This window comes from Andrographis paniculata, unplaced genomic scaffold (assembly GCF_009805555.1).
Source record: "Andrographis paniculata isolate CXL003 unplaced genomic scaffold, ASM980555v1 Contig61END, whole genome shotgun sequence".
In the NCBI taxonomy this organism is placed as follows: domain Eukaryota; kingdom Viridiplantae; phylum Streptophyta; class Magnoliopsida; order Lamiales; family Acanthaceae; genus Andrographis; species Andrographis paniculata.
In genome coordinates, this window is record NW_026137597.1 from 688,845 (window position 1) to 704,874 (window position 16,030).

Sequence of the window (16,030 nt, forward strand, 5' to 3'; positions counted from 1 at the left end):
TGCAAAATATTTCATACTTTATATAAAAGTACATTTATTAGAAAACTTTTATTTTGGTTTTGACATTTTATCCAAATAGTCACTTGGATAAAATATTTAAAAAAAAAAAAAAAAAACTCCACTAAACATTAGCCATTTATTCCAAAAATTAAAAAAAGAAAAAAAAAAAAAAATTCTACTGGAGACACACCCAAAAGTATTTGTTAGAATTAAGGTTAAACATAATTGATCCCAAAGTCCAAAGCCCCGAAGGGTTTATGCCTTGCGTTGGCTGCGCTGTTTCCTTCTTTCTTTCTTTTCGTGTTTCTATATAGGGAGGAGTATTTTACTTCATCCCCAAATCTCAATCCCAATCCCAATCCCCCAAAGACCTTTTCCGTCAGTTCACGATGCTCCGCCGTGCATTCTCAGGTTTGATTCCTCCATGTCTTTACTGATTGGAACAGAGCGGACCCTTAATTTGTTTTTCAAAATTCCTTGCTGTGTTGTGTCCTCAGGAAATCAACGGGCATTAGTTCGAGCACTAGGACATCGGAGTTTCACGGCACCTTCTGAGGAATATTTGAAGCGAAATTATGCTAACAATGAGGCTGAATACAATACCGTCATCAGTTCTCTCACTTCACAGAGAAGGTTTCTTCTCTCCTTGTTTAGAAATGTCCTACTTTTATTTATTCTTCTTCTGATGATATGCAACGCGAGCCTGGGATTGGGAACGTAAATGTTTTAGAGCTTCAATTCCCCTTTGAAGGAAGAAGATTAATTTCAAATACAGTGATTACACTAGTGTATATGATGTGTGTGATGACTGATGAATGTTTGACTGATGTGGGGGAAAAAATTGGTAGGCATTATTTGTTGAGGGATGTCTACGATGATATGATGCTGGATGGAGTCAAGCCAGAGAGGGATACCTTCCACTCTCTCATTGTGGGAACCATGAAAGGCTCTCGAATGCAAGATGCCTTCTTTTTCCGAGATGAAATGAAAGCCATGGGCTTAGTTCCCGGTGTATGTTACTTCCTATTCTTTCTGTTCATTTAGATATTTCAGATCTTGTGCCTGTGATAATTTGGATGTCTATGTTAGTGGCTGCATACTTATTTGTTGCGTTTGCTAATGTGTTAATTATGTGTATATGTTTATGTTAATCTAGAGTAGGTTTTCCAGATTATGCTGTATTGAAAATATACAAAAAACATTATGCTTTCCTAGTTCGATAAATACCTACATCGAGAAGACATAAACATTACTTGATTATTTAGGGAGTACATTATGATCATCTCAAGATAGCACACCTCTTAACTCATAACCAAGGTGCTAGTCTCTGTTATGAGTTAGGGTTATCGAAGAGAGAATTTATTCGAATCAATGGAAACAATGGAAATAGAGTACCATAATTTGTTCCGTAACAAGAAACTAAAATAATGACCGCCTAACCTAATATGATCTAGATGTGCCCTATATATGGGCAGATTTATGGGCCAAGCCCAAGACTCATAATCAACAATTAAACCGTAAATAAAATAATAAGAGAAATAATAAAGAATAAAATAATAATTATCGCGGTGTTTCTTCATCTTCTAATATAAATCTTGACTTTACCCAACTCCATAACAACTCCATTCCTCTTAAAAACCGCCTTGTCCTCAAGGTGGAAGACAGGAAACTGGAAGCGCAATTCCTCTTCATCAACCAAAGTCGAATCCTTGTACTTTAGTCCACGCCAATGTATCAAAACTTGAGGAATGAGCTTGTCACCTTTACCGCCATTTGTTCGAGCTCTGTGGATCTGACCTCATCTTCTGTCCACACTTCGACCTCGTCCATCTCTTTGAGCTCGGCCACCCAATTCGTGTCTGGGTCCACCACACAAGTTCGAAGGGACTTGCTTGTACACTTATGCAATGGTGTATAAGGCTTCTTACAACGATAACAAAGTTGCTTAGATTGACACTAGCGATACTCTTCACGACTTAGTTTCTGGAAGGGAACTCGCACAGAGGATTGGTCCGAAGCCCCCGGGCATCCGCTAGTGGAGCTGCTGTTCGTGCCTGGTCTATTGCTCCTGATGCCATTCCCAAGACTAAAGGGACCTACCGGAGGTCCAATTTGCGTTCCACCGCTAAGGCACGAACTCGCAAATTGACCAGGCGGTTGTCCAGGCTGTTGAAACATTGTTGCAGAACCAACATTGAATTCCCACTCAATGCTACGGCTCATCTGGATAGTTGAGTCCAAATCTTTACGGTCTAGTGTTCTCAGACGATTGCGGATGTTCTGCTGCAATCCCTCCATGAAGTATCCGAGGTAATGCTCATCCGTTAGACTTGACACCTGTATTGCAAGTTGGATGAACTCGTTGATATGTTGATCAACTCCCCTTTTTTGCCGAAGTGTGGCAAGGCGCTTGAAAGGACTCCCTATATAACGATCATCAAAACAAAGTACTAGGGCTTGGGAAAACTCCGCCCAAGTGGCGGTTGGGTGGCGAAAGTGTTGCCATCGAGACCAGTGGAACGTTGTACCCTCTATGGCGATGCGCGCTAATGCTACATTGAGTTCTATTCGCACCCGGTGGAGTTCAAACTGTTGCTCAGCGCGAGCAACCTAACCAATAGGCTCTGTCCCGTCAAATGGTGGTAGTCTGACTTCTGAGAGGGGTGGGGTGGTGAAGCTACCGTGGCGGAGAGTCACCCCTCCTAACTGTTGAGAATCCGGCGCCAATGGATGCTGCGGCATGATCGGCGAAGCTAAAGGTGCCGGGAAATAAGTCGGTGGCTGACCCGCTGACGCGGCGGCGTTAGCCCCGCCGCTAAGCTTTGCCTTGATCGTTGTGAGCAACTCTTGCTGCAACGAAACCATCTTATTCGTGTTCTGTTTTTCCAAAGTCTCGAGCTTAGCGGAAAGATCCCGGCGGATCTGGTCTACCTCCTCCTGTATTTTTCCAACAGTTGCTTCCAATAGCTTGAATCGTTGTTGATTGAAGATGGACATGATTCCGTCAGTAGAGGATCCGAAAAATCGGACCAATTGTTATGACTTAGGGTTATCGAAGAGAGAATTTATTCGAATCAATGGTAAAAATGAAAATAGAGTACTAAAGAGGAAAACTAATTCGCTCTGTAACCAAAACTAAAATAATGACAGCCTAACCTAACATGACCTAGATGCGCCTTATATATAGGCGGACTTATGGGCCAAGTCCAAGACTCATAATCAACAATTAAATAGTAAATAAAATAATAAGATAAATAATAAGGAATAAAATAATAATGATCGTAAGTGAGTCTGGTGCTTCTCCCTCTTCTAATATAGATCTTGACTTTACCCAACTCCATAACAGTCTCCTGCTATTTATATTGCAATCACACCAACTTCATCAGTGTGTTATGGCCCAATTCCAAGGCTTTGAGCCTCGTCATTTCTGTTTTTCTAAAACTTTTACTGACCTCTGATGGATGTTAGTGTAATGATTTAGTAATAGACTGGATGTGACATAATCCCTCAACCTGTGATCTCATATTCTGTGCACCATGGTTATCAATTTGTTTCCCAATTGTTGATTTAGGTACTACCAACTGAAACTATTCTCTAATTATCTATGTAATGGTTTTGTAAGTCACCAAAACATAAATATAACTGAATAGACCTAGTGTTGTTGAATTACTTGAAGTGATTGCTGCATGGTGATTGCAAGGAAAAAGGGTTAGTTATTACACACCATTCTTGTGATTTTCCCCCCTTTTTTATTTAGGTTTTTTCATCACTCTCTTTCAATCACTGTCCTTCACAATCATTCTTCTTTCTTGTATGCTACATCCCACACCAGCTGTACAAAGATGGATCTATGTTAACACCATACAAAGATTTGTAGCCTCCAAATACCTTAGAAACAGTTATTATGGTTGGCCAGAGAATTCTCCATTAAGTGATTTTAATTTGAATATTTATTTTATCATGTTTTTTTAGATATACCTCCAAAATCACCATCTTCATGAAAAATATTTGGCACCATTCAGCTACAGTAAACCTGAGCTAATTCTGTCTTCTCTAATTAATTCAGATAGGTAACTCGTCCATGTTATATGTGTGGACAGTGGCACAGACTATCCATTTGTTTCTTCATGATCATCCATTTTATCTCCGACTTCTTATACAATGCCAATAACACTCTCAACGTTTTCTCTGTCTCCATGATTGTGCCTTGTAGTAGCCACTAGCTGAAAAAATGAGGACATGTAAAGTCATCAAAACAAATTCAATATCCCATATAGTCCAGGATCAGGGCTGGCATCTGTTGTTCTGAATATATATGCTGACCTTGTTGCTGAGAGCTACATACATTGATAAAAAATATTTTCTTTCCTCAGGTTGATTTATACAACTATTTGATATCTACATGTGGAAAGTGCAAGAATTCAGATCAGGCAGTTCGGGTATTTCTACTATGTTTTGACTTTCAAGTGTTTAATTAAGTGTGTTAAGAGTTAATGAGACTTCGTTATTGATTTTGTTGCCTTTGAATTGAAGCTTCTTGATGAAATGAAGATATATGGAGTGAAGCCCAATGCACAAACATACATATGCCTGCTTCATGCATGTGCAGCATCCGGGAGATTAGATAGAGTGTAAGCTTAGTTCTTGGGATAATTGTAGTATATGATTTGCAGCATTTGAGGTTTTTCTTTCCTGATTGGTGTTATTTATTTAATAAAGATTTGCCACATGCGGGGCTCTTCTTAAAATTATTCTCTGATTTTGCAGATATGCAATAGTTCGAGATATGACTGCTGCTGGTCTTGGTTTGAACAAATTCTGCTATGCTGGAATTATAGTTGCACACAAGAACAAGTCAAGTCTTTCTGATGACACAGGTTCCAAAGTAATGGTCATGTACACCTGTAAAATTTAATTTTGGGTGCTTGCAATTCCTTTATGAATGCGGAAAATAATAAATCAGCTCTTTTAGATGATGCAAGATCCAAAGTATAATGATCATGTACCTTAAGAATTTCATTTTTCGGTGCAATTTCTTTTGTACATCTGATAATAAGATTTATTATGTCCTTTCTGGAAAAGATTTTGGAGCTTGTTGAGCAGTCCAAAGGATGGTCCTCAATTGATCAAACAAGAGACACTGCTGAAAATGTTATGATGGGTATTTCTGAAGAAGAGTTGTATAATCTTCCTACTGCTGAATATGTTCATCGCCGTGGTGGATTCATAGCCAGACAACTGACTGTGTATCACGTTGCATTTCATGCTTTTGCTGATCTCAGGGATGTCAAGGTAACAAGTTTAGAGTTTGTTTGTTTCCATTTTTCTCTTGATTTTACTTCTCCTGCTTTTATAATATTGGTTGCATTGGCTCATGTTATGACTTCAGTTATCAATATGGGGATCCTGTTTTCATTTAAACATAAGTGCCTGATATAGTGGTTGAAGAACCACATACTTTGTATGACAACTACCAATCTTTTTCATGTTGAAAGAACAAGCGCACTTGTGGCATATATGTGTTTTCCACTCTGCAGTGCTTGCTCAAGTCTGATATTTGGAAAGTAACTCAGCCTTCAATCATTTATTTAATTGTTTGAATTCTTGCAGGCTACTGATAAACTCTTGGAGATTCTTGAGAACAATGGAAAATCTCCTGATGTTTTTATATTGATGCAAATTATGAGGTAGTCTTTGTTTGACCGCTCACCTACTTATGACATGCACATTTTTCCTGTGTGTTTCAGCTCTTCCATTTTATTATACAGGATATACTACCTGTTGAGTGTTTTGGATAATTGTTGTTATAATTTGTTTCCTCGTACTATATGTCTAGTAGATTTTGATGCTTTGGTACAATATAAATTTCATTGCTTTAAAGCTACAATTTGATGTTATTAACATTGTACACTTGCTCCATTGATGTTATTAACATTGTACACTATATGTCTAGTAGATGTTCATGCTTTGGTATAATATAAATTTCATTGCTATAAAGCTACAATTTGATGTTATGAACATTGTATTTCAATAGAGCAAGTGCAATGGGAAAAGACATTCTAGAATAGTAAAATCAGGCAAGATACCCTTTCACTACAATCTCTTGAATTGGCTTATATCTGCACTTTACTCATATATAGTGGAAGTTGCTTCTAATATTCATAAATTCTATTGTTTGAGATATTTCTGGTCCCTTTGTCAACATGGACAACTATCTCTTACCAACCAAACATTTAAATTTGGCCATTATATTGAAGTGGCTTTCCACCTGTCCTAATTAAGTTTTGGGTTGAAAAGCTAAGTTAATTCCAACAATAATATATGAAGGCTCCATTCGGAAATGAAAGCTTTGGGATAGCCAAGTTTATACATAAAATCAAATGATACTGTAATTTTAATATCTATTTCATACATTCATTCTTGATTTTGACCATATTTATGATTAGAGAAGAAATGGCAAGGAAATGAAACTCTGATGTATTGCTTTACTGCCATGTCATTTCCTCCATAGAATTCATGGAATTTGGATATCAATGGCATGATTCGGACGCATTTTCCTATATCAATATGCTATGAAAGAACTACATTTGCTTCTTTATTCTGCAGAAGTTGATACTGTGCGCATAACTTATGTAGGTGTTATCTTCATGCTGGGGACATTGACCGTGGGGTGAAAGTTTTTGAGGACTACATGAATTCTAACAGACTACCTATGATTGAACTCTATGTGGTGAGTTTTGAAGTTAACCTTCAAATTTAGCATCTGTTATTAAACTATTGCCACATAGTTACCTTGCTAGAATATCTGTAACTTATTAATCCTTTACTAACATATTAATGTTTTCATTGCGATGACAATCTATTTGGTTTCTTTTTTTGCATAAGACCGTATATATCAGGTAACTGATGTGCCTTTTTATCTTTCTTCAGACATTGGCTGAGGGTGCAATGGTTGGTTATACTCCGAGGGGCATGCAACTAGCTCAAGATACACTGGTATGCTTCGGATATATGTAACTGTTTTGGCTGTGATGTAATTTGTTGACAGTTTCCTTGTAGTTGAGGTAGGTAGTCTGTTGGGGCGATTATATGTTGTTATATTTTGCCCTTCAGGTTCAAATGAATTCTAGGGGGTTCTTCTTGAATTTTAAAATGGGCAATGATCTCCTCCTTATTGCCTCCGGTGAAAAGGTATTTACCGACTTGTTTTACACTATCTATCAAATTTTATCTAATCGAGGGAGAATGACACAGCTGTCGTTACATTCTGTGCAGACTGGTGGTTTTACGACTGCCAACTTCATATGGGACATGATGCAAGCTCGTAATTTGACTCCATCGCTCCCTGCTGTGGAAGCATATTACAATGGTTTGAAGGCGAGTTACTTTAACTTAGGATGATATCGATCACTTGTTGCATGATTCAAACACAGATCTTGGGCTACTATTTCCTGTTTTGTTTATGAATTGATCTGTTACTTTCTACCTGCAGGAGAGGGATATACCTGAAGACGATCCACGGCTGATGTTGGTTTCGCGAACGCTCAACAATATTCGCCTTAGATTCGGACCCGGAAGTGGGAGATAAAACAAGATTTGGTTGAAAGAAAACATGCTTTTCCTCATTTTTGTGTTAGGCTGCCTGGCTGGCTATATATTTCTTCTTTCTTTTCTTATACTTCCTAGAATGTTGGTTCACGAGAATGCCTTTGGCCACTTAATTTAATTGCTTCAAAAATCTGTTTCAGATGATAGCTACCTGGCAATTTCGCATGGACATTTTTTGTCAATAAAATATAGAAGATGTACAGTAAATTTACTATAATAATTTAGATAAGTAATATACTGAACCAGTTTCACTCAAAATTAGCCCCTATAGCTCAGTGGTAGAGCGTCAGTCTTGTAAACTGAAGGTCTGTAGTTCGATCCTGCATGGGGGCAATAATTTATGTTTTTCCTAAAATTTTAAACTAAAAACGTGTTCAGTCCGGTATAAAATCGTGTTTGTTTTTACAGACCTTTGAGGTTCAAAGTGCGGTCCTCCTCCCTGTGTCTCAAAACCCTAATTTTTCACCTCCAATAGAAATTGGGGTATTTCGCATTACGTAGATCGTAGTTCCGCAGCTTATCTGATTGAATAGAGTGTGATTCATGGTTTATTTCTTGTGTTTCCTCTACTGCAAGAAAGATGGTGCCTCCAACGCTACAGAAACTACTCCTCCTCAGAGCCCAATCGCAAACAGCCGCTAAAACCTTTTCCCAGTTTCGCCGTCTGCCACTCCCTACATTGCTGCGGCCTGCGCTTTCCCAGGTCTCTGATTCTAATAATATTTTGTCGTTTCCGAATCCCTCCAAATCAGATTTTCTGAAACAAGATAGTTCCTTCGGTGGGCACTTCTACCCGAGTTTTTCTTGGGGGCTTTTTCTGAACCCGAATTCTCCGTCCCCGTTAGTTCGGTCTGAACTTGACGACGAATCGGTGGTGGATGATTCTCGTGTTATTAAAGCCGATAGTGTGAAGAAGAAGAGAAAAAAGAAGATGAACAAGCATAAGCTGAAGAAGCTGAGGAAGCGTCTCAGGAAGAGAACGTAGTTGATGGATTGTTATTTCTTCTAATTTTGACATTTGATTTTTTTTTGCTATAGAATTCCCCGCCTAAAGGTGTTTTGTTCCTATTCAGCATCGTAGCAATAATTCATAAATTTTATGATGCAAGTATCATTTTACCATTGCTGACAGAGGGGATGAATCACATTACGGATAGTTCATTATTTGCTCCTTTTATTGCCAGCATTGTATTGCCATTGCTCCTTCTATTTTACGAATTGATTCTCTACAGCTGATTGTACTACAGCTTATTTGGGAATAGATTTCGGTGGATTTTTTATATTTGTTGCAGAACTGAGGAGCATAGTACCAATGTGCTTAAGGATTTCTTAGTTATTTTCAGAGTGCTGGGTGATAATTTTCTGTAAAGCCTTGCTAACTGCATTCAAGGTTTCTGTACTTTGTTGTTTCAATTCTTAAATAGAACTTGGAGTATTAGTATGGAGTATGGAGATTGCTTGGCTGGAATGGATTTCACGGGCAAAAGTCGGTAAGCAGTGGGTAGGTTGCTGAGGTGGGAACCATTATGGCATGTTTAGTTACTGGAATTATATATAATACAATTATTACACAATCCTAAAATAAAAGTATGTCTAGCATGATTATTATGGAATCTCAATCAATAAGCATGGTCTTGGTACCTACTACCTATGTAATCGACACTATATATAGGTAGAATTTCGTGGAGACAGGTTTGCAAAATTGCCTAGATTTTGTTTATATAATCTTGCTTGTATGTTTTTGTTTGATGAAAGAAGTGTAATTGTAATCATACATCAATGGTCTACTTTGGGTCATTTTGCTAGGGATCAAGATGTAGTGCATCTTTGATATCAGTTGTCCTGGTATTATCATCGTGTAACTGTTAAAGAAAATGAGTTAGCTTTGCTATATTAGCTATGTATACTGTTTTGGGAATCATCAAAACTTGATCTTGTTCTTCATTAGAGCAATACTGTAGTGATCAGCTAGATTATGCCCTTGTTCTCCAAGGACATGATACGAAACTCCTGGGGGCCTGAGCACAGACTCAGCGTGCAATCTTATTTTAGAATTACAGAATCCTGAAGAGGGTAAAGATTCTGCGAGCTTGTGGATTCTCAGTGACCTGGTTTGGGATATTTTGGATTGGGCTTCAAGTCATGTCTTGTAGATCATTGGATGTAACAAGGATGGTTAGGATTTCTTGAACTATTTTCCTGTTTAAATTTTTAGGTGTTCCGTGGGATGAAAGATGAGGTTGGAATTGGGTTCAATAGCCTTGTGCAAATCCCTTGTCGGATATACAATATGACTCTTACAAGTATTTTATCATCTTCTTGTCCCATCCTTTTCCTAAAGCTGACTACAGATGCAGCTTGAATGCATATTTAAAATACAACCTATCTTCATCATCATACTAAGTCTCACATTTTTATATTAGAATGGCATATCCTTGTTCTAGTTACATTAATTGCAAGTTTTATGTTCTTATTAATTTGTATAGTAGTGTGTGCTCTTTTCAGTGGGAATGATGATCGTTTTAGAGCCATATAAACGTGCATGCTTTGGATAGGTGCAGGGATGGTCCTGACTAGTGTGGCGGAGATGGATGGCAAACCAGGTACCCAATCAGCTGGAACCTGCATTTCATGGCATGGCACCCAAGAATCTATACATAACTAGGGTCAGGTTTGTTGAGCTTAACTGAGCTTGCTTAATTGGATCCCATCTCTCCCCCTCCCCCCCCACCCCCCTTGTGATTATATGTTCATAATTAGGCTGTTATGATAGTAGAAAGCTTGGCTAGGTCGTAAAAATACTTAAGAAGTCGGGTAGGATCAGCTCGATAAAACTCCGTTTTGGGATCTGGTGGGATGTCCGACGAACGAAGGAATGCAGGTCTGATTCTGCTATAGTTGCCTTAGGGGTTCATAGATGAGGGCCTTGTCGGGAGGAGATAACTTTGAAAGAAATGTCTGTGGTGAGGAAGTGAAGTGGCTGGCTAGGTCTAAATATTAATTGCATTGCATAGGCTAGTCCCGATGTCCCTTTGTCACTCTCTCTCTCTTTCAGTTTGATCTTTTAGATCAACACGAGTTACTATTTGAGTTGCAGTGCGTTATTGTTCTCAATCACGTGCATTTTGAAATAATTTATTAAAAAATTATTCTATTGCAAATATATTATTTAAAAAAAAATTCGCATGAACTTATTGAAAAAAAAAAAAAAAAGCACATTATTGATATAAATGTTATACTTGATTCACTTAAAAGACCCCTTCCAATTTGGATATATTTTTTAAAATGTCCTAAGTCAAAGTATGGTTTTAAAATGTAGCCTCTGAATAAGTTTTGAGAGCTTCTATATCTATAAATTATAGAAGTTTTCAAAATTTTTAGATACAAAATAATAAAAACTTCTATATCTATAAATTATAAACATTGAAAACATTAAATATAGGACTTTTTAAAATTCTTATTTTTTCGAAATTTTTTTCATATGAAGTAGTTCTAAGAATCTTTATATTTTAATTGTAGGAATTTTGAAAATTTTTATACTTTTAATTTTAATTTAAACCATCTTAAACGATTTTGTTGTCTTCCAAATTTTGTGTATTGTGTGTTTGTTTCTAAAGCAAAATTTCTATTCGAAAGGTCCAACTTCCGGGTATTATTTTTAACTAAATTATTTTAGAGTTTTTATACATTTTTTTTTATATATTGTATATTTGTTGTTTGATTACAAATATAGTGGTATTATTTGTAAGGTTTATATTTATTGTATATTATGTCTATGTATATATTTATGTGCATTTCTTGTGTGTAATAATTTTTTATATATTGCTCATTTTTATAATATATTATTATTCTTATTAGTATTTTATTTAATACATATATTTTTTTTATAGATGAAGCACAGTGACCAAAGCAATATTGATATTCTATTGTATTTGGATGGTAATATTATACGAAAGTCGGATAAAATAAATTATAATTGTGATTCAAAATATATGACAGACTATTTACAAAGTTTGATTTATAATTTGACCTAGAAGGTGCAATATTATCTGATTTTTAAAATGCCATGTAGTTGGACGAATGAATAAAATAACTAGAGAATGAGGTTTATTACAGTGAATGATATCAATATGCAACACTTTTTAAATCTAAAATATAGTTATCAATGTTTGAAGTTGTTTGTTGAATTTCAACTTATGAAAGAAGCACGGTTGTAGAGACTACATATGTGGATCCCAGCACAAGGCTTGAGCAAACAGACGATGATACACACATACTAGATACAGATTGTAAAGAAGTTGAAAGAAGATAAATCTAGTGAATTATAATCAATATCATGCTCAAATGATGAAATGGAGATATATGAGAACCGTGAAAAATGGAGTGTGGATGCTACTGTATTATGGCAAGAGTCGGGGCCATCGGGATATCCTCAAATATGTACAATACCACATTTAGGTAGTCAAAATGAATATCATTCGATTGAATAATTTCACAAGTTGTGTGAGGAGAAGTTTCAACAAGATATATATGGCACTCTCAATCGTAGATGGAGATGTTTACACAAAAAGTAGCGGTGCTCTTATTTTTGGGATGGTATTCAAAGATAAAAAAACATATGCAAATGACTGTTAAAAATTATTTAGTTCATGTGGTTGGTAGGGAATATATTGTGACAAAGAACAATAGTATGATTTTCAGAGTAAAATGTAAGCATTATGGAAAAAAATAGTTATGGTTGGAGCATGGAAAAAAATAGTTATGTTTACCGGCACACAAACTATATATCACGACCCAACCTTGTGAACAAACTCGACTTCTTTTCTTTTATGAGGATTAGAGAATATCGGTTCTTGGCCCAAGGGTATTCCTAATTGCGGAGATGACCTATATGATGTGGTGGAGCATAACTGTATCATATAAACCACATTTAGAATGTAGGCAACTAATTACGTTGATGTCTGATCATACGTGTATTCCAGATGATGTATCGTTAGGACACAATGCTTCCCCAACTATACATTTTAGAAAGATTATCATTGGGACATAACACTTAAGTTTTTTGCAAATATGACAAGTGAATCAACCTGACTCTACTGCCATATGAATTTATAAATATGCTACCCATAATAATCAATCACATAAGTCCACGTCCTCAACACTCTACTTTTTCTTCAGAACTATCATTATCAATTTGAAACTCATTACTCTTCTAATGATCTTCTAAAGTAGAGTTTAAATATCATGATGCATGCTTGAAATATTCTAAGCTAAGAGACAATGGTAACAAATCCATACATTAAGCAAAATGGCATATACATAAATATAACAACAAGAATATTCAATATCACAAATATTAGAAATATATATATACCAACAAAAATTCAAATATATGATAAATAAAAATTCTGAAAATTACATTATTATACAATAAGAAATAGTAAAAATTAAATAAATAAGATGATACCTTGTGAAGAGGATGCTAGTTAGTAGCCCGCATCGATGCGGTGCACAACGCAAACAATAAAATTAACTGAACTTTCAAATTTTGTCAACAATCCAATCATAAATTGGGGATATAGAGAGATAGGTGCTGGTTTTAGATAAAATAAGAGTGAATGACGAAATTTATATGAGACTTAGATCAATCCAAAACACAAAAAATTAGAACAATAATTTTATCAATTTTTACATTTATCTCTCCACTCACCAAATTGGTTGTTTTGCCTGAGTTTTCTTTCTAATTTTATCATTTATTTGCATTGTGAAGACTGTCAGTATCACTATGATATCATGCAAAATTTGTTTTATATTAATTAATCAGTTAAAATTTTAATTGAATTAATTATTTTTTCAAAATTTATTAATCTACAAATATAGAAATATAACAAACCGAAATAATAATTAATTGAGCTTAAAAATTATTAAAAATGGGGCAAATAAAATTGGATTAGAAATACCGCTCTCTTCTTACATCTCTTCTTTCTTCTTTTTACCAGCAAGATTTTTATTCTTTTAACCAATCACAATGGTTTGTAGAGAAAAAAAAAAGCCTCAACAAATAAGTGTTCAGGCTGTAAAATAGGTTGTTCGGGCTTTGCAATTTTTTTATAAACAATGACTTATGAAACTTTTTTTACATAAGATATCAATATTCCAATTTCTTCTTTTATTTATTTTTATTTGGTAAAATAATAATGTAAATAATACAAAGGAAACACCAATCTTGGCATGAAATATAACTTATACATACATAGATTATCACAATGTACATTTTTATCAAACGATTTGCAAATGCAACATATGTTGAATCCCCTCTACCCACATTTATTTATCCTCTCTGTCTATGCATTCGAATTCGATCATCCGTTCCACCGTCTCCTCAACCCTCTCTCTCACACCTTACCCAATCTCCAATCTCGCTATCCACACCCCGACACCACATCTGCACAAACCAACCGGCAATTTTTTTACTCTTTCAACAACTTCATTTATCATGCATGTTGTTTTGTGTTTGTTAATCATACTAATATTTCTTTTTCTTTGTGAATGTCCCTCTCATGTGCTGGAATTATATCGTAGCTACAATTTGTTTCATCAAGATATCGCCTTATCATGACATAATAAGGCATGAATCAATTAGGAACAATTGTATTTGGGGGCCAACATGCTAGTTTGAGTTTACGCTGATTGGCAATTGCTTATGGTGTAGATCTCTTGCATCAATCAGCCGAGAACCGTAGATTGACTTCAGTGAAGTTTGATCTTGCGAAAAACCAATGTGACTATTTTTATTTTTATTTTTTTCAATCAAAACCAAAATGATCATATTGAAAACTAAGAGAGCTAAAATAAAATTATTATTAATGAATGAGCAAAGCAGATCAAATCATAGCACGCAGCAGCATAACAACAATTCACATCCTACAAATTCATAACTACTATTAAGTTAATTATTTCCTTCCCCTTTCCTTAAACAAATTAATCAATCAAAACAAACAATTCAAACATATATATATATATATATTTACTCACCAACAATGAATCAATCAATCTGCCATTGGTGTAGAAACACCATCAATTTTCAACGAGGGTGACTTAAACCCCTATCACTGCATCATTTTCATGTTGGCGTCTAGCACCGCATTCATCTCTATCACCCACACTTTCGGAGATGACACTTCCCACACCTTCATTATACAAATCCCAAAAAATACTACGCATCCTAACACCATATTTATAGCAATCAAAACTACCAGATAACCTGAAATTCAAAACCTATTCAAGAAAAAAACTAAAATGTAACAAAATAAAATTTAATTCAAGATAAACACTCACCATTAAAATCACTTCAAATTACCAAAATCAAAGAACATATGAATCACAAAAGAAACCCAAGTATAAAAAATTCACTCCAGATCATATCTAGAAATTCATACACAAAAAATGAAAGAATTCAAACCATATATGACAAAATTACCTTCAAAAAATTAAAATCAGTCTATGCTTAGAATTATCAAAATGGGTTAACGGGACGGATTAACCTATAACCCACTATAATCCGCAAATAAGCAGATTATTTGCGGGCCAACCCGGGGCGGTCTAAAATTTAATGAACTCAACCCAACTCAATTACGGGTGGCGAGCCAACCTCCAGACCTTTTACAAATATTAAAATTATTAATTTTTATAATTAAATATCTAAAAATTAAGTAAAAAATAATTGTATTATAGAATTCAAATAATAAATATTTCAAAACAAATAATATATTAGTTCATAGCAAAATTTCAATTTTCAACATCCAAATGCGCAAACATAATATTTTCAAAATTAAAATTAATCAATCATATCATTATTAAAATGCTCTTCATTTTCTTTGTGTTCATCTTCGCTAATATGCAATATATTAGACCATACGTCTGACATGGGTGTCTTATTCCTTATGCAATCATCATCATCATCATCATCATCATCGTCATCACCACCTCCATCATCATCATCATCAATATCATCTACGAATAAAATAAATCAGAGTAATATAGAAAAATATAACAAAAACAATTTAATTTAAATATTTATAATATAATATAACTTACCAATAGAAAATCCATGTTACCAATTACATGTGCAAATCAAAGTTTGAATTCTTCGAAGAACCATAGAACTTCTGTACTTTGTGAAAATATGACCACCAATAGAGAAAGTTGATTCAGATGCAACTATTGTAATGAGAATAGATAGTATATCACATGTCATTCAAGCTCAGGATGTCGATGACTTTGACCTTACTAATATTCCAACACATTCATATCTTCATATTGATCATACTCCAATGTTCATTCTTCTTAATAGATATCCAATTTGTTGATATATATTGTAATATATATCTATATTTATGATAATATATCAATATATATATGA

At 35.0% G+C, this 16,030-nt stretch overlaps 1 protein-coding gene and 1 non-coding gene across 2 annotated transcripts; both read left to right on the forward strand.

Moving 5' to 3' along the window:
• The first annotated feature begins 233 nt into the window (after positions 1 to 233).
• LOC127260363 (pentatricopeptide repeat-containing protein At4g35850, mitochondrial) lies at positions 234 to 7,747 on the forward strand. Its single transcript, XM_051288089.1, has 13 exons — positions 234 to 411; positions 498 to 633; positions 849 to 1,011; positions 4,374 to 4,439; positions 4,534 to 4,631; positions 4,768 to 4,885; positions 5,083 to 5,292; positions 5,611 to 5,687; positions 6,637 to 6,730; positions 6,931 to 6,996; positions 7,114 to 7,191; positions 7,276 to 7,377; positions 7,493 to 7,747. The coding sequence occupies exons 1-13, from the start codon at positions 390 to 392 to the stop codon at positions 7,586 to 7,588; spliced, it is 1,326 nt and encodes a 441-aa protein (XP_051144046.1). The 5' UTR covers positions 234 to 389; the 3' UTR covers positions 7,589 to 7,747.
• Positions 7,748 to 7,869: 122 nt separating this feature from the next.
• On the forward strand, positions 7,870 to 7,941 carry TRNAT-UGU (transfer RNA threonine (anticodon UGU)). The gene has a single exon. It is a non-coding gene; the product is annotated as a tRNA-Thr (tRNA).
• The last annotated feature ends 8,089 nt before the right edge of the window (positions 7,942 to 16,030 follow it).

Bases quoted from the DNA above. Each gene is read 5' to 3' on its own strand.
- LOC127260363 (XM_051288089.1), top strand. From the start codon at position 390: ATGCTCCGCCGTGCATTCTCAG. The intron at 634-848 runs GTTTCTTCTCTC...AAAAATTGGTAG, and splicing joins TCTCTCACTTCACAGAGAAG to GCATTATTTGTTGAGGGATG. The intron at 5,688-6,636 runs GTAGTCTTTGTT...TAACTTATGTAG, and splicing joins ATATTGATGCAAATTATGAG to GTGTTATCTTCATGCTGGGG.